At 30.8% G+C, this 18596-nt stretch overlaps 2 protein-coding genes across 11 annotated transcripts in view; one reads left to right on the top strand and one right to left on the bottom strand.

The window, feature by feature from the left end:
• The window catches only part of LOC111052560 (putative inorganic phosphate cotransporter), a 39730-nt gene extending 34784 nt beyond the window's left edge, over positions 1-4946 (top strand). For 4 of the 7 annotated variants that reach the window (XM_039436139.1, XM_039436140.1, XM_039436141.1 and 1 more), the window contains exons 8-9: positions 2385-2626; positions 4770-4941. In XM_039436139.1, coding sequence (XP_039292073.1) covers positions 2385-2626; positions 4770-4889 — 362 coding nt within the window. In that variant the 3' untranslated portion in view covers positions 4890-4941. Of the gene's footprint in view, positions 1-727; positions 861-2384; positions 2627-4769 lie in introns of all 7 variants that reach the window. The other 3 variants (XM_022339281.2, XM_022339280.2, XM_039436138.1) reach the window with 2 other exon arrangements.
• Positions 4947-6375: 1429 nt separating this feature from the next.
• LOC111052561 (protein kinase C, brain isozyme) overlaps positions 6376-18596 on the bottom strand; it is a 195124-nt gene continuing 182903 nt past the window's right edge. For all 4 annotated transcript variants that reach the window (XM_022339282.2, XM_022339283.2, XM_022339284.2 and 1 more), the window contains 2 exons: positions 16979-17119; positions 6376-15574 (listed from right to left, as the gene is read on the bottom strand). In XM_022339282.2, the coding sequence (XP_022194974.1) occupies positions 15422-15574; positions 16979-17119 (294 nt within the window). In that variant the 3' untranslated portion in view covers positions 6376-15421. The remainder of the gene's footprint in view (positions 15575-16978; positions 17120-18596) is intronic.

Here is an 18596-nt window from a genome sequence, read left to right as displayed (position 1 = left end):
CTATTCTAGTTTGTGGTGTTTGATTATGTATTATTTTTCAACTCAGAGGGTGATGTATGAACAAGGTGACAAATTCACTTGATTTATTGAATTTTTTTTTAATTATTGGAGTCAAGCTTTGAAATAATATTGTATTTTGAAAAGATAAAATGTTATTGAAAAATATTATACATTCATAATGTACATAAATTTACGTTTGGTTGATACTATGTTGCTAATTGAATACTTTTTTCCAATTCAAAGGAAAAATTTCAAAGTATTCCTTAAACCTATGACGATTTGGTACCATATAATATTATGTTTCCTGAACATTCCAAAGTCTATCATCCCTATTGCTATTGGTTGCATGGTAAGGTAGAACAACTTTCGGGTCCCTCCATTAGCAGATTATACAATAAATACCTACATAGGATAAAAACCTGAATCTCTTCATCAATTCACATCCCTAAAAGTTTGATCAGGCAAATAACGTAATAATTTTATAAATTTTACTTTCATTCACTTGTATTTCATTCTATATCTATTACTACAAGCCTCCTGGATGTTGAAAATGTTCACAGTTTATTGCACCTTAGTTTATTGTAATATAAATTGAGGTAACTAGTTATAATACTTGCTGCAATGGGCTCATTTAGTTATAGCTGGAATTGATAAAGAATAGATAGCTCTACTGTCACATGACATTTCCTCTTGATACTCATAGCAAATCTATCCTGTTTTTTTTCAGAACTCATATTATTCAACTCTTCCACACTTTTCCATGTTTGTAATGGCTCTAGTATTCGGAGCCATCTCAGACACTATTCTCAAAAAGAAACTTCTGTCCGTCAATGCCAACAGAAAGTTATGGAATTCTGTAGGTAAGTGGTTTATTTATTAAATATTTTAATAAATGCATAAGTAGACACGTAATTTATTAGCCTAATAATTTTATTTATGCCATTCTTAGAATCAAAAGACAATTTGAGACAGGCAGAAAAGACCCAAAAACCTTTATGTTCTCCATAATATTGATAAATTGTAATTTTCTCCTAGTATAAGTAATGAAATAATAATATCATTTTTCAAAATTGTATTTTCACAATAACTATATACGGTAGACACTGTCTGTTCTGATGGGTATGAATGACCAAAAAACAAGAATATAAAAAAAATAAATTACACATGAAAATTTTCACCTAGCATAATATAGTGTTCTGAAAAAAGGTGCCCATAAGTCAGGGTGTGATTCCTCACATCAAAAGAAGAAGAAAAGTTCTAATTAACATAGGTCCGAAAATGCTTAGTTACCAAGTTATACAGGGTGGAAGATTTCGTCTGAATTTCTGTGCCCCTGCTGAAACGAAGCCCTACGGGTATTTGTTGGCTGTTAATTAAGATGTACAATTTAGCCTATGTTGTTGGCCAATTTTGTACCTATGTTAATTAGAATTTTTTCTTCTTTTGATGAGAGGAATCACGCCCCGACTTATGGGCGCCTTTTTTCAGAACACCCTGTATAGACCTATCTAGAGAAACTAAATATCTTCAATTTTATTTAAGAAAGTTATCAAAAAACTTGAATGATCTGAGCTTTCCCGAGTCATTGTTGATAAGTGAGACTATTTGACTCAAGAACCCAGAAAATTTTTTTTGAAAATAACGTTCAAAGTTGCCAAGTTGTTAATAAAGTCAATAAATTTTCATTTTCAAACTATACACGTTTTTTTTTTAATAATCAATTTTTAGGTCAATAAGTTTACATAATCAACACTAAGTGAATAAAACCTATAGTGAGGTCAGTGAAGGCAGTGGGGAAAGATCAACGTTAGTAGACAGTTCTGTCTACTAACTTTGGGAAAAGATAGGATAAAAAAGTTGCCGAACCTCTGTCTTGTCAATGCCTTCTATAGACGGTAGCTGATACAGGTTTATTGATGTAATATTTAATTGTTCATTCTCGTTTAAAATAATCAATTCTATTTTATAAACAATAAATGATATTTTTAATAATTTCATAATCAATTTACATAATAAGGATGAAATATTTTATTGATTATCAATTCTACATTGTTAAAAGACGATCTGTCATCAGAGCAAAGCGAAAAAGAGATATAGCGCTATCCGCTTTGTGGGATGAAAGACAAGGATAACAATACCATTGCTGATCAAACACTGCCATTATAACGTGGACCTTACTATAGTCTTAGTTTGAAAGGAACTCTTGTAATCTATCAACTAAATATTCTTTTAAATTGTCATTACTTTTAAGGATTAAAATGTTTGAATTATCTGATGCTAGTCTTTGTCAAAAGTAATATTTATTCCATCTTTATTATTATAGGTTTGATAAATGGATAGTTTGCGATTAAATAATTCAATTTCAAATCGATTTTCGATTTCAGCTCAATGGGGCGGAGCAGTGGCATTGTTCTGCATCGCAATGTTCAGAGATAGCCAGACGATAACTCTGATTATGATGACAGTGGGTTTGGCAGTGAACAGTGCCACGTTCCTGGGTTTCCTTTCCAACCATATGGACCTTTCACCCAACTACTCTGGCATTCTCATGGGATTCACCAACTGCCTCTCCAACATTGCTTCCATGGTTGCACCATTGTTTGCTGGCTTCATGGTCAAAGATGAGGTGAAAACTTTGCCCTATAAAGTTAAATCATAATCTAAAGAGTAAATATTTATGTTGCATGATTATACCAATATTAGTATGGCTTTTATTGGTGGCGAATCCCTGACGGAAGTTACACCTCGTCTGAGTAGATATATAGCCTGATTTAGGGCGGCAATGGGCATTATGACTGTTACATGGGCCTCACTGTTACATATAGGTCTACGCATGTGCAAAAGCGAACATAACATGTGGTACAGTACAGTTGGTAATACAGTAATGGAATTGAAACCACCTTCTTCTTCTTTCAGCTCAATCGTTTAATAATTGGTTGGTAGCCTTTCATCTAAATCTGTCCATTGCCACTCTCTTCCATTGTACATAGCTTATAGCACCCAGATCCTTCATTTGTCTTAAATACTGCAGCCGGGGTCTCCCACGGCAGTTGGGAAACCAACTTATGTTATCACAAAGAATAATATCCTAAAAATGAGAAGGACTAATATAGATCAGTTAATGAGCTTCCAAAGCAGACTAATTTGAAAACACTGGGTTGTTGTAATAAGTGATATTTTGACAACGACCCAGTGTTTCCATTATGGATAAATATCACACAATATCTCACCAGCAACGGTACCAGTCTAATTAATGAAGGATTTTAATACAAATTATATATTTGTGAATTGCATGTACTGTATCTCTTATTTTTATTTCTTCCAGTAACTTGCTTTATTCGATTGTAAATGATAGTGAAGACTTTTGGGCTTAATGCCTGTAGTCTCCTTTGTTCTGAAATAAATACATAAATCCATTCATCGGAGACAGAAAGAAAATACTGTAATATTAATCTTGTTTCTGTAGCATTTATATTAAATAGGCCTTTGTCATTTTTATTAACTGAAACTGTGATTTTAGATTTTTTCCATTTGACATTAATTTAGCTACCGGTACCGTAAGTCTTATTGGGGGATCCCTCTGCTCAAATAATGTTATTGGGTACATTACAATATAAAAATCTCCTGCAATTTACTTTTATGATGTATAATCTATATTGTACGAGTTTTGAAGAATTTCTAACGCTTGATATACCTACCATACAACTATCTTCAATGAGTGTAGAAAATTTATCTACAGAGCGGGTGAAAAGTCCGAGAACGGCTTAATATCTCTTACACAAAAGGTTATTTGACGGTGGGTGTGATTGGGGATCCTATACTCGAATTGAAAATACTACTTTCTATGACTTCAAAAATCTGGTCCGCCATATTGAATGCAACTTTATTTTTTTTCAATAGGAAGGTGGTCATGCGATATAAAATTTCGGTACAAAATTTTAAGAAAAAAAAAGAATGGCGAGAGCCGCCATTATGGAAGATATTCACATTATTAATCAACACTATTCAAATCAGAAAGGAGAAAAAAAGTCTGAGAACGGCTTAATATCTCTTACACAAAGGTAATTTGATGGTGGGTGTGATCGGGGATCCTAAACAAATTGAAAATACTACTTTACTATGACTTTAAAAATATGGTCTACCATCTTGGACCCGCCATATTGAATGCAACTTTATTTTTTTAAATAGGAAAGTGTTCATGTGATACAGGATTTCGATACGGTACGAAATTTTAAGAAAAAATGAATGGGATAAACCGTATATCGATATCTCAAACCGTTCAGATGATATTCACATTATTAATCAATATCATGCATATCAGAAATGAAATACATAAGTGGTATTGATTAATAATGTGAATATCTTCTGAACGGTTTGAGATATTGATGTGCGGTTTTCACCATTCATATTTCACCATTTTTCTTGAAATTTCGTATCGAAATCATGTATTGCATGACAACCTTCCCTTTTAAAAAAATAAAGTTGCATTCAATATGGCGGACCAGATTTTTTAATTCATAGTAAAGTAGTATTTTCAATTTGAGAGGGATCCCCAATCAAACCCACCATCAAATTATTTTTGTGTATGAGATATTAAGCCGTTCTCGGACTTTTCACCCACTCTGTATATGAATTACTCTATCCGGTAATGAAGAAATCAAATATTTAATTTGTTAGATTTGATTGAGCTTCAAATGTCAACTTATATAAAGTATTTTGCTTCCAGTTGGATGTTTTTTCATTACCTTAACATTTTTGTATTTCAACAGAAAAATGCTGATGAATGGGCTGTCATCTTCTACACGGCTGCAGTCATTTTCATCATCAGCAATTCAATATTTTTAATATTTGGATCGACTAAGGTTCAACGTTGGAACTCTCCAGATTAAAACAAGTGATAGACTCGCATGAAATACCGGTATCTATATAAAAAACATTTTGTAGAATTTCTTGTACGTTCTTTCAATTCCATCATATTATGAAACATCATGGATACATTTTAGTGAAAGTAATTTTGTTATTCAATTTGGTTTTCAATCTTTCTAAATTCAATTGTTTGTAAGTGTTTGCTCAGTGAATTGGAATGAAATTTTATAAAGTGGGAGAAATCTTCATACTGAACTATATATGAATCAGAGTATGGGGGAGAAACAGTTTTGGGCTGCACCTGTTGATACTCCATCAATCTCCCAATTATTTGAATGAAAAGTCATAGACTTTTACAAAAATGGTCAAAAATTAAAATCGCTCAAAACTCTCAGTAGGTACTTGACGAGAGGAACAACAATAATATCTCATCACATTGGCGGAATTCACTCCTATTCTTGAGCCATAAGCATTTGAAGATGAGTGATTTTTCTGATTTGAGAGTGATGGAAAGATTCTATGTTTCAGTGAATAACTCACCCTGTATTGTAGCGAAACGTCTCATATACGACACTTGTTAGGTCAACCTCTATCCATAGCCCAAATATAATCCAAATCTGGGAGATTTGCATTTTTCATGAAACCCATTTATCATGGATATTTGCAAAAATGGTCACAAATTAAAATCAGTCAACTCTCAGGAATGATATTACTTGATGAGGGGAACAATAATATGTCATCACATTGGCGAAATTCACTCATATTCTTCAGTTATAAGCATTTGAAGATTAGTGATTTTTCTGACCTGAAAGTAGAGGGAAGATTTTATGTTTATTTATTGGATAGAGTAAACAATACAGTAGTCGGAAAAGAAAAAACAGGCTATTGCCCAAAACTTCTTCAATTTCCTAATTTTGTCTTAAATTGTCCAAATATTATGTAGGTTATATCCATTTCAATTTATACACTAAATCAGGGCTCTCCAACCTACGGCCCGCGGACCACATCCGGCCCGCCGAGAGTTATTACAACAGATTTTTCAAAATATTTATTTATACGCATTTTTGAAAACTGTTCAGTACTCTTCTATTACTAGCCACTCCATTTCTTAATAAGTGTAGAATTAACTGTAAACAAGCAGCGATCAACCATTGCGAGGTATTAGCAAATGGTCCCACAAGTCAAATTCCACGTACATCCTTGTTATTGGCCCTCCAAGCCTCCCTAGAATTAACAATGTGGCCCTTGGATGAAAAAGGTTGGAGACCCCTGCACTAAATCATCAATCTGAATATACAAATCAAAATAAAACAAAAAAGTTAAATTTAGGAAGATTTATGATAAAACAAGATCAATAATGTTTCAGTGAATAACTCAACCTGAACTATTGTAGCGAAACGTCTCTTGTTGAGTCAAAGCATACCGTATAATTATAAGGAACCGTTTGGGAAATAATCAAAGAAGGCCTTTGAATGATGGGCTATGCATGGAATAAATGACAACTCAGACTATTGTACATTACCCTTACGTGATCGAAGGCAGTTTATTTGAGAGAAATGTCTTAGATAAAATATTCTATGCATTACATTCAATATAGTACAGTAAGATCAAACTTAATGCACTTGATTGACGCTTACAAGAAAATTTTTCGAATTTACGGAAAAACATTTGAATTGATCAGACAAACAAGAAGTAGGAAAGAGTTTTGAGCTGATTCCACAACCTATCAATGAATAATATGAATATTTAGATAGGTATCAAATCAATCACATGACTGTTACCTAAAAATCATCAAATTTTACTAACTTGAAAAAACTGAATTTTTATTTTTTCTTTCTACTCGTACAGATTAGCAGATTATCAATCAGCAAAATATGTAGAACTTCATTACAGGAATTCAACAATAAATATAACACAGTATAATTCTACTGTTTTTTTCAATTCAATTATTCATGTTCTAGATTGCAGAAAAAGCTTAGAATTCAGTTAGAGATATAAATATAACCCATAAAAGCGACCACCAAATCAGCCTCATTGCAGTATAGGGTATCTAGACAACAATTACCGCATTTCAAGTTATACTGACTTGATTGAATCAATACAAAATAATACTGTGAATTCACTCACAAGACAGATTTGGAGGTCGCTAATATAGCTTTAAAGAGTCAAAAACTAGATACAATTGTTGTCATCCACCTCAAAATCAATTTATTTCCAGCCGATTTTTCGCTTTTATTCAAGTGAATCAGCTTGATTATGAATAGTCAACTCCGAAATCAAGTTTTACAATTATCTCAAATTGAAGTGTAGCCCTATAGAAGAATAGTTTTTATATTCTAAGAATATAAAATGAAATAATATGAATTTCTGTGCTTCATTGTGGAAAAGAATAAAGAAAGATAAAGAATTTATTCAACTAGGATTGGTTTAATATTATACCTTATACCACATGCAATAATAATACACATTACCGTAAATACTTTGATAAATAAATGATGATTGAAATGGATTTGATAATTTTGCATGCTTTTAAATTTGCATTGGAAATCAAAGTAGCCAAGTGTAGGCTATTGTGTTTTATTTAAAAATAAATAAATAATTTTTCAATTCTTTCTCAAATTATAGCACCTCAACCCACAGGAATCAGTTTTCCCAACCACAGAGATTCAGTTATTTCATTTTGTAGAAAACTAGAGTGGAAATAAAATAAACAAAATATTATATTTTTTAATAGAGTAGATTACAATAAAGTGCAATAGGTTGAATGTAATATCAAAAAACGTTTACGTTAAATCGAATATTGTATTCATGATTCAGATAGCTTACCACTCATGGTTGTTTGTTCATGTCATTTTTTTCATCTCATAAGTAAGAATATATGAGCCTCATCCAAAATATATTCTTAGACAGATATTCTTCTCAGACAGCATTAATATTGATGGAGGAACCAAGTACTCTTTTCTAAAACCTACAAACTAAAACACAGCTACGAAATTATAATAACTGAAGTTACCTAAGAGCCTAAATCTAATAATTCTAATCTATATGCCATGGTTGGTCACCATGGACTTGACTTAGAACTAGATTTAGAATTTTTATTTCTAACGATGTTGTATTAAACAACAATAACCTAAACAGAAATTCAACATTATGATTATACTAATATTGCAATAACTTATCTACTAATACACCTATATTAATATAATAAGATTTTACAATAATAACACATACTACATCGATACGACATAATCTGAAATTCTAAAAAACTACTGATATTTAAGTATTTAGCCTACTGTTTATTGAGATTGAAAAATTGAAATCAAGAGAGAAATATCATTTTGAAAGATTAACGATTGATAATTTTTGTGCTACGGTATAATATAATATAGTATACTGACATTAAAAGTTGCATATTTTACCATAATGTGATTACTGTTTCTTCTATACAAGTTTTTAATTGAATTTTATAATATATTTCAATAATTGTTTTTAATAGAGTATTATGTGACGATTCAATTAATCCTGTGAGTTTTTTCATAACAATATTCATTATTAAAACAGTGACTCATCAAATATTAGTAATATTATAATGAAATGTTTCTAATCAAATCTCTATCAGCAATGTATCTTGTGGGGACTCAATCAAAGGATACATTGTTGATAATTTTTCCAAAACTACACAAGCCCTAACATGAATTATTGATTATAGCAAGTATATGCATAATATATTTGATAAATGTATGTGTTGAATATAGTGTCCTAGTCTACTCATATTAACCGTATTTGATCTTAGATTAATTTATAGTCTAGTGAAAAAAGTTGCAAAAAGCTACTATTAACAAACAGATCAGATAAAACCGTCTCCTAGCATAAAGCTACTCTAAATTTTCCAGGTGTTTCAAAAAGAACGAATAATATAGAAACGTTTTTTCATTGCCGATTCTATTGTGACACGTCTAGTTTTCCATCAGGATATATTTATTAATAGATGTTCAATTTGAGGCTTACGTTGCTTACTATCAAACATTATTTCCAACCAAACTTTTCAGAATTTCAAGTGTAAAGCTGCGTTTACACCAAAGTTGTTAACAAAATTTAATAACTTAATCCTTATAGATTGTATTAGATAGAACGGTACATGACAAACACATATATTATGTTCATCATGCGTATGATAAGTTATGTTCAATCTAATAGGATCTATAAGGATTAAGTTATTAAAATTTTGTTAATAACTTTGGTGTAAACGCAGCTTAACTTGCTCGACTATTTGATGAAATCTGCCAAGGATAACGAACAAGTCAGACAGAATAATTATAATACCTTCCAAAAACACAAGAATTCACACTGTAGCTTTTTGAAACACCCACTACGTTACAACTTTCATTGTTGAAACGAAACAAATTATTCTAAAAAAATCAATATTATCTAATTAGATACAAAGGCTCCTCCATCAATTACTAGTTTTGATTCGTTACAGTAAGAGAATGTTAAAGAAATATTGAATAAAAAGTTTCAAAGAACATTTTTGTTTGGATTGGGAATCTTGTATAAAGAATCAGCTAATTTAGATAAGTGACTTGAATTTCTCTTGTACTGACGACACAACTGTACACAAGAATCAACTATTAAAGTCTCTGAGTCAAACTCCTAAACGTGAAGGTTCATTAATTATCATTATTTTATAATAACAGTTCCAGAACAAAAGATGAAACTGCTATTACTCTGCGACCAAGTCACTTCACCTTTACCCTTATTGTGGACTTGGGGTCACCCACTTTCCACTTCCTGTAGTGGAAACTTCCTTCAAATTTACATAATTTTTCAACTTGGCATTAATTTATTTTGCGATTTTGCAAAATTTTGGGCCATATACTAACACTACGTTTAACGCGTAACCACGTTTACTTGTAGATATTGGTTGCATTCATCATAATGTGTTTCATACGGGGTTTAAACGATCCCCGAGCTGACATTTCTCCGTTTAAACAGAGTATCTGCATGTTGGCCCAAGTGATTTGGTTGATGAGATCTTGATTCCACATGTGCTCATGATTATTGAGTTCAATAATAATTGAAGAATCCAAGATAGCTTCGATTGTTTTCTATCAAATTCTTATAATTTTGTAAGTGGAATTATTTCCTAGGAGTTCCACATATCACCTGCAGTGATATACAGAGCATACAGCCTTCAATTAAACATAAAGTTATAACAAATCGACATTGAACAATCAACACATTAATACTAATTCAGACTCTCTAATGACTTTTGCAATGTATGTAACTGCCATTGGATTATATTTTATAGCTGATTTTATATTTTTTAATGAACGACTTATAACAAAATTAATAAATCATATTTATAAATTCATGATTCTTTGAATAGCGGAATTGATTATCCATACGCCAATATACCTCCTAATATTAGTTTTTGACTCTTTAATTTTACTATGCTATCTAATTGAAATGAATCTTAAATAGCTCAAAATAATTTCCTAACAATTAGGGAAAACAATGTAACTTTCGCAATAACATCAAGAAGAACATGATGGATCAAAAAGAGAATACATTGGAAATACATTTGGAAACATTGTTCAAGAATAATACTAATGTTCTATCATAACTTTACATCGAATTATTACTTTGAATATGTATAATAACTAAACTTATAACTAAATGACATTTTACTGAGCATATTTTAAAAGTAAGCAAATATAACAATTAGGATAATAGTCATATTAACAAAATAGATAAACTTAACAATCAAATGTAAGCACAAAATAACTTCGAAATTGTTGATTGATAAACTAAGATTACAATAATTAGGATACTTTAGCAATGAATTTTCTATAATCACAGCTGTAGCTTTTCATTATCTTGCATTAATAAAATTTACTTATCATGAATATATAACACAAAATGAACAAATGTATCTCAGAACTGTTCTCAAGAACATTCATGTTATGGGAAATGTTACTAACAGTAACGATTTTTAATTGAAATATTAGAGAGCTTCAAAACTAACACTCCATAATGTACTTGTTTTCAAATGATAAGATGACGATGGAGAATACATTGGGGAACATAAAGTGATGATAGAACGATAAATGATGGAGAAAGAGTATTCTTGTCTCTCAGTCCAAAAACAACTTTCAACGAATTTCCACACATTATTCTCACTTCATTTCCATTAGTTTTATATCGAATATGATCAGGAAACAGTAATTTCTATAATACAATTTTATCGATTTGCTTGCAGTAAATGCGATCTTCTGTGGTTATTATTTTAATTTGGAATGCAGGTATTATTGAAATCGACACTAATGATTGTCATATGTTCGATGTACGTATATCAGAGATATATTTTGATGAACGATCATCTAAATAGTTGATGAATACCTATTCTCAATCTATTACTGATAACACAATAATCGGTTTCAATTTGATACATATAATGAAAAGGAGTCGTTCATTGGATCACTCAAACTTAACTCACATAAGATACAAATATTAATAGTAAATGCCGATTTGAACTATCTTTCTTTGAAAAACAGTTCTGAGATCCTCAAACAAGCAATTAACCAAGACATTGACAAAATCACAAAATAAATTAAATACTGAAAAATCTATTAATTCGAAATCAAGGGGAGAGAACAAAATGAAAATGAAGAACGGAAAGAAGAAGAAGAAGAAGAAGAAGATACAGTATTTACAACAATCTGGATATTATCAATTTAAAAATAGAGCACTAGGAGATAAATCTTTTAGCACAAGTTTATTTACAGAGGATTATACATTCCTAATATTAAATGCATGGGTGGATTGCTAATGGATGAGGAAAAGAAGAAAGATAAAAATAGTCCTAATAAGTTTCTAACGTAGGATTTCCAGAAATTCAAAATTCTATAATATATTTCTATCCTACAATATTGTGATTTTAAAATATCCCAGATTGCATAGCTGGAATGAGTTTGTGTACAACATTAATGTGTTCAGTTCAGTATAATTTTGATTTTTTAAATTAACTAACACAGAAATCAATAAATTTCTTGAAAATTGAGAGAACGAATACTAAAAATAATTGAATTTTGAACTATAAATGAGGAATGGAAAAGGGAAAGCAAAACACTGATTTTTGGCACTTTGAATGAAGAAATTCGACATGCTGAACTAATAATAATCCAACACATAATAGCTGTAGAGTGGATACTATTCATACTTTCCACTGTTATAATGAAGCTAACTTATAAACTATTTACTAGAGAAGAGCAGAAGTAACAATAAACTAGATTTGTGAATATAATTATAAAATGATATCCAATTAATATCTAAACAACAATTTGTTCCAGAACATTAATTAATATTGAGAAACTCACAAAAGGTGAAGAAACTTTCAAAAAAGAACAATTCCTAGTGGAAGCAGTGTTTTATGATACAGTATATATATATATAATAGGTATTATAAGTAATTATTGTGTATTCAAGCTCAATTATTATCTCCATACAAACAAATTAGTGAAGCACTACGAGAAAATGAATCGAACCTAATTACACAAATTACAGTACAAATATATTTAGTTTATGACGATATGTTATCTGATAAATCATGATGATCTTCCATTCTAGGAGATTAGTTGTTCTGTTATCAATAATTCAAGTTTCTATCAAATGTCAATTTTCTGGAAAGTCATCTTGAAAAAGCTAAACACGAATTTTGTGGCACGTTAGCAGAATACAAATTTGAATTGACATATAAATAGATTGATATAATTGAAAAGAAACCTGGACGATAACGTTCAGCTATTCACTTTATTATTATTTATTAGGTCTATTATAGGTTTTTTAACAATATTATCAGTAAGTGATCAAACCACTTGTTTCTGGAATGTTAATATGGGTTTTGATTGTGATGCAAACGTCTGTAGATTAAAATCGTAGTAAACGTAAAGAAACAAGTATTTGATTCGATAAAAATTGCATTTAAATAATACAATAATTAAAAATTTAGGAAAGAGAAATACGCAGATAGAAGATTGATAGGGGAGGTTTTTAGGAGTTTTCCCAGTAGAATTTGTCATTATTCCTGCAGTTGCAGGAATGAATGTTATAAATACATTGTAGGGATTCAATCTTACGATTAGAAAATTTTATTCTTATTTAACCTTAATTTATTGTTAACCATAATGTCAAGATCTAACCTATTGCTTCGATTTTTTTGAAAGTAAAATTAGTTTAATGGCCAAACCTTCAATTCTAGGCAGCAAAGTCGTAGTTTAAAACCTCTCTTAAACACATTTTCACTCACAGATTAGTTGAAAACTTATGCCGGTAAATGCCAACGCGAATTACTTATTCACGATGAATTATTGACTTTCTACTTTCATAATTACAATACAATGCAACGGTTTCTGTGATTGAAAACTCTACCCTATAATAAAAATGAAATTGAAGTATTTTAAGACATTCAAAATTTACTGTACCGTTTTAAGTATGATTGATTTTATAGTTGGTGTTAGTGTTATTGAATATAATTGTTGGTCCGGGAAAAAGCTTCACAGAAAACTACAATTTCAAGATATCCTGGAAATACTTGAGGGATACATTAATTTATGATTCAATTGTTTGTATTTCTATGGAAATGTCATTTATTTACATATTACTATTTGCTGAAATAATCTTATCAAACCTGAGTATAGCAAATAAATCAAAATAGCACCTTAGAAAAAATACCTTTGATTATTGCATTTACAGAACTGGAATAAAGTCATGATATAAGGAAGTCCAACAGCCGTCAGCCATGGCAGTAAAATTAGCCTAAAACTATTAAATAGAACAATCAACACTAATAAAATATAATATTTACAACACATAATAGAATTATTAAAACTCAACAATTGAGGGGAATTTCACATACATTCTGTTCTAATAAGTAATAAGTTATTATACAATTTGATTTCAAGTTCAACATAGATTCATAACGATGCATATTTAATCCTCAACTCAGCATTTCATGTTCAAACATCAACTCCTATTGAAAATATGTTTCACTTATAATAACAAGAAGTTTTTTCAACTAGTTAATAATATATTGATCTCACATTCAAATGAATTTTAAAACATTGATAATATTCTATGAAATACTGAGAAATTTCTAATACTGAGGGAAACTAGCTAGAGGCTTAGAAACGTAAATACTTTGAATACTGCTCGACAACACTATGATGGAAAAATGCAGATTAAGTTGTCTAAATTTCAGAAGTCTACTTTTAAAAAAGCTAATTTAATTCAGCTTAAAATACAAATAACGAGCATCACAAACCCTTCCTATTCAAGAGAATGATATTAATTTTAATGTCTAAATTCATGAACGATTGTAATTGCTTCAATTTAAATGCACAAGTAATATAATAGTAAATATAATTAACAACTTCTTCCCACATACTCAATCAAGTTTCAACATTTTAACCAGCAGAATGAAAATGGTATATTTTCATACTTGATAAATCTAATAGTTTCCATAATATAATTCACAAGTCATCCTTGAATATCTTTATTTCTACAGTCCTTTCAGAGTCCAACCAAGCAACCGTAATCTAAAGTTAAAATAGTATTAATTTTTCAACTACAACCGTTAATATCTTGTAGAAAAGAGTAGATGAGCTGAGATTATCATATATATAGAAGTTTCAGAGAAAATGACATAACTTGACTTATCTGACTACCTCTTTATAAAACGCATTTGAATATACAGAATTGACTTGTTCATGTATGTACTACATTATCGCAAATTCATTTCAGATAATGAATTTTAGATGCTCCTTATTTATATGGTATGGAACATTGAATTTTATGATAAACACAAGGCTTATGGGTGAATTGGAATTGGAAACTAAGACAGTAAACAACATTAATTGCTGTGCATTTAAGTGGATAAGCCCATTCAATTATGTAGTTTTTGTCAGCAAGATCAGTAGGAAGATAGCGATAATTATTGCAAAGAAAAGATACTTGGAGTATCAATAAAGTCTTGCGATTGAAATATCAGAACAATAAAGTTTATTGTCTTTTTGACATTAATAACTGTTTCCTCTCTGATATAATCCAGTAATGCTGAGAATATGGACTTGAATGATGTTATAAATCATCTTTTTGACCTAAAACTCGATATAATTATTACTACATACAATTTTCAATTTTATCGAAAACCGAGTTTTTGATGATAGGGAAAAATAATTTAAGATTTAAATAACTTACTTTTGGTCACAGATTATGCTCATCAAAGTTTGTCATTTCCTCAGTTTGATACTACTTTTTCTGACGTTCTCAACAGACGAGCTACACGATAAGTTTTTTTAATGATATTGAAAGACAGTTAAAAGTATTGCACTACCATTTCTGACTAAAGTCCGCGTTGAAAGGTCCTATTACCACAATCGGTTCTACAGAGAAGTGACAAAGTTACAATGATATATTGTGTCAAAGTGTAAAATAGTTATGGGGTGATTGAATCGATACCAGATTATTTCAACACTACTGAATGACGTTTTAAGATCGTTCAAACGTGCTGGATGAATTCTGGGTTGAGGAAGGAGAATCCCATGAACTCGGTTTGGTCTAGATTCATCATGAACAGTTTGTCGGTTGGAGTCAGATCGGTCTTCTCATTGGTGAACTGACGGTCGAAGTTACTCACATCCTTTCGATGTTTCTGCAAAAAAAATATTCGAGATGATGGTTTATTAAACCCTTCCGAACTGTAGTGCATTAAAACACGATATCTTGCAGATAATAATTCACTTAATGTCGGTGAATTAATTAATTTAATTAATGTCGGTAGGCCTACATGCCAAAATAGTATTTGTTCATTTGATATACATGAAAAGGCTCACAGACAATTCCATGAACAGCCTTAATTCATGTATTACCATATATAAATGGAGAAAATTCAAAGATGACAAAAGCTATGGAAGAAAACTCTTGATAACTTATCAAAGTTTTCTATACAAGGTACCAGAGTAGTTTCATCTCGTCAAACTAAACACAGTATCATGTCAATGGAACACAATCAATTGTTTCTTAAACTCATTTTTTAGATTAAACTGACTTAAAGCTGTCCACTCACTACTACACATTCCTATTTTATCTATACCCTGTATAACAAAGTTTCAAACTTGGATTCTCTATTACTGGTAGGCAATCCAATACTATAGTTGTAGTGGATAGTGGGAAGAGGTTATGCGATTCAGAGTACAGTCTATCACGTCTAGTGATAAGATGAATCCATGAGTTGAGTTAATGTTACTCAAAGTGTCAACCTCTTAGTTCAATACTGAATGACTTGATATGAAATGCTTGAAATTTAGTAACTTTAATGTGAAAATTGGAGACACACTTTAAAAACTTACTTCACTTCAGCACAGGTGAACTTTAGATCAGTTTCACAACAGTGAAAGAATTTCACGATGAAAATTGATAATACGAGTATATTTATAGCCAAATATACAAATTGTACCACTTAGGCAGGGTCAAATAATTTGAATTAGGGTCATAAGCACCATCTACGTTTACACGCTAAACTACGATTACATGGATTATGATCGATTACAAGGTAATGGAAAAAGGTAAAACGGTAAAATGGGTAAAAGGTAAAAAGGGTAAAGGTAAGGGTAAGGTAAGGTAAGGTAAGGGTAAGGGTAAAGGTAAAATGGGTAAAAAGTAAAAAGGGTAAAGGTAAGGGTAAGGTAAGGTAAGGTAAGGTAAGGTAAGGGTAAGGGTAAAGGTAAAATGGGTAAAAGGTAAAAGGTGAAAAGGTGAAGGTAAAATGGGAAAAGGTAATGGATCTACGATTACAAGGTATGATCACGCTTATGACAATGTATTATTTCATTCCAGTTGTAAACCAACAGCTGATCTTTTTCCGTTTAAACCTACAGCTTATCTATCTTCGTTTAAACCAACAGCTGCGGATCTCCGCTAAAACCATCATCTGATCTATCTCCGATTGAACCAAGATGGTGCATATGGGCCTTGGATTAGTCTAGATGAAACAGTTTAGATGATGAGCTAAAACTTTAGTTAATAATATTTGGGTAAATATCTGTCGGATACTAACGATTTTTGGCTTGAAGGGTGGCTGCACCTCCCTGTTCTCGATGCGATCCCAGTCGATCCTTCTGAAGAACGCGTGACCGCGTACGTCCTCCTCCCCCCTTGCTCCGCACCCCAACCGTTTGCTTGGATTTTTCGTCAAAAACTGCAAAATAAAGCAATATGAGCAATAATAATTTTGAACATGTCCATGGACAATTGCATATTCATGCATTGCATGATATTCAATTATTTTAAACTGAAGATAATTGAAATAGCTCTGATAGAATGTTATTAGTTTTGATAATTTGAATGGAAGTATGACGATCTTGACCATACAAAAATATGTGATATTTATTTAATACATCTTACAATATCACGAAAGAAGAAATTATAATATATTTATAGTTCATACAGAAATGTTCTATTTAATCACAATATATTGAAATTATTTCCCAGAGGAATGCAAAAATTTCTCTCACAAAGGCCCGGTTTCACAAAAAGTCGGTAAAATTTTAATCCTGATTAATTTCACGTGAACAAAATCAGAGAAGACCATTTCAAAAAGATGGCTTCTCTGATTGGTTCTATTGGAATTAATCAGGTTTAAAAGTTAACCGGCTTTTGTTCATCCGGCACTAAGTACCTGATTGAACGATAATAAAAGTTCAACAGCTGAGTCATAATTTTGTCTCAGTCCCACACACATGCACTCGCTCACACACTTCCATCATCAACATACCGACGAAATTATCAGCTGTTTTTCCAACGATGAATAATAATTATCTAATAATTATCCTTTTAATGTCCTTCAGTGAGTTTTGCTAGGGATGAGACCAGGTGCAATCGATTTTTTATATTATAAACCTATTATGTTTTGAATTTCGTGAGAACCGAATCGTTAGAGCCGTTTTCTAGATCCGGTGACATACAAACATCTAAACATATAAACAGAAATTGATCGTTTAATAGTAAAGGAAAGGATAATCAAGATCATAATGAAAACACAAAGTTATCTAGTCAAATATAACGAATTTATTTGGAACATATTCATCTTACTAATGTAGTTTTTAGTATAGCAACAATATTAAATTACTCAGTTTGAATTTATAGATTATTCAGTTTGAATTTTGTTCTGTTTAAATAAAATTTGTTAGTTTTAATATTAATTAATTGTTCATTTTTCTTTTAATATTTATCATCCTTAAAAATTATTAATGTGAATTTTTGAAACTTTTAGTTTTGTGGTTGTTTTGTTGTGGTACTGACCCCTTGCAAGCCTCCTTGGTCTCCTTATAGAGAATCGGCAACGGTGTTCTCCTACCTTTCTCTAATGCAATTATGACGTGAACCTCACTACAGTAGCCTGGTCTCTATTTACTAAGTTTTATTGTTAACTATACTTAACATGTCCTATCTACTAAGTTTTATTGTTAACTATAGTTAACCTGTCCTATTTACTAAGTTTTATTGTTAACTATAGTTAACCTGGCCTATTTACTAAGTTTTATTGTTAACTATAGTTAACCTGTCCTATTTACTAAGTTTTATTGTTAACTATAGTTAACCTGGCCTATTTACTAAGTTTTATTGTCAACTATAGTTAACCTGTCCTATTTACTAAGTTTTATTGTCAACTATAG

Source organism: Nilaparvata lugens, chromosome 10, assembly GCF_014356525.2.
Source record: "Nilaparvata lugens isolate BPH chromosome 10, ASM1435652v1, whole genome shotgun sequence".
NCBI lineage: Eukaryota > Metazoa > Arthropoda > Insecta > Hemiptera > Delphacidae > Nilaparvata > Nilaparvata lugens.
This window is presented reverse-complemented; position numbering and strand designations above follow the sequence as displayed.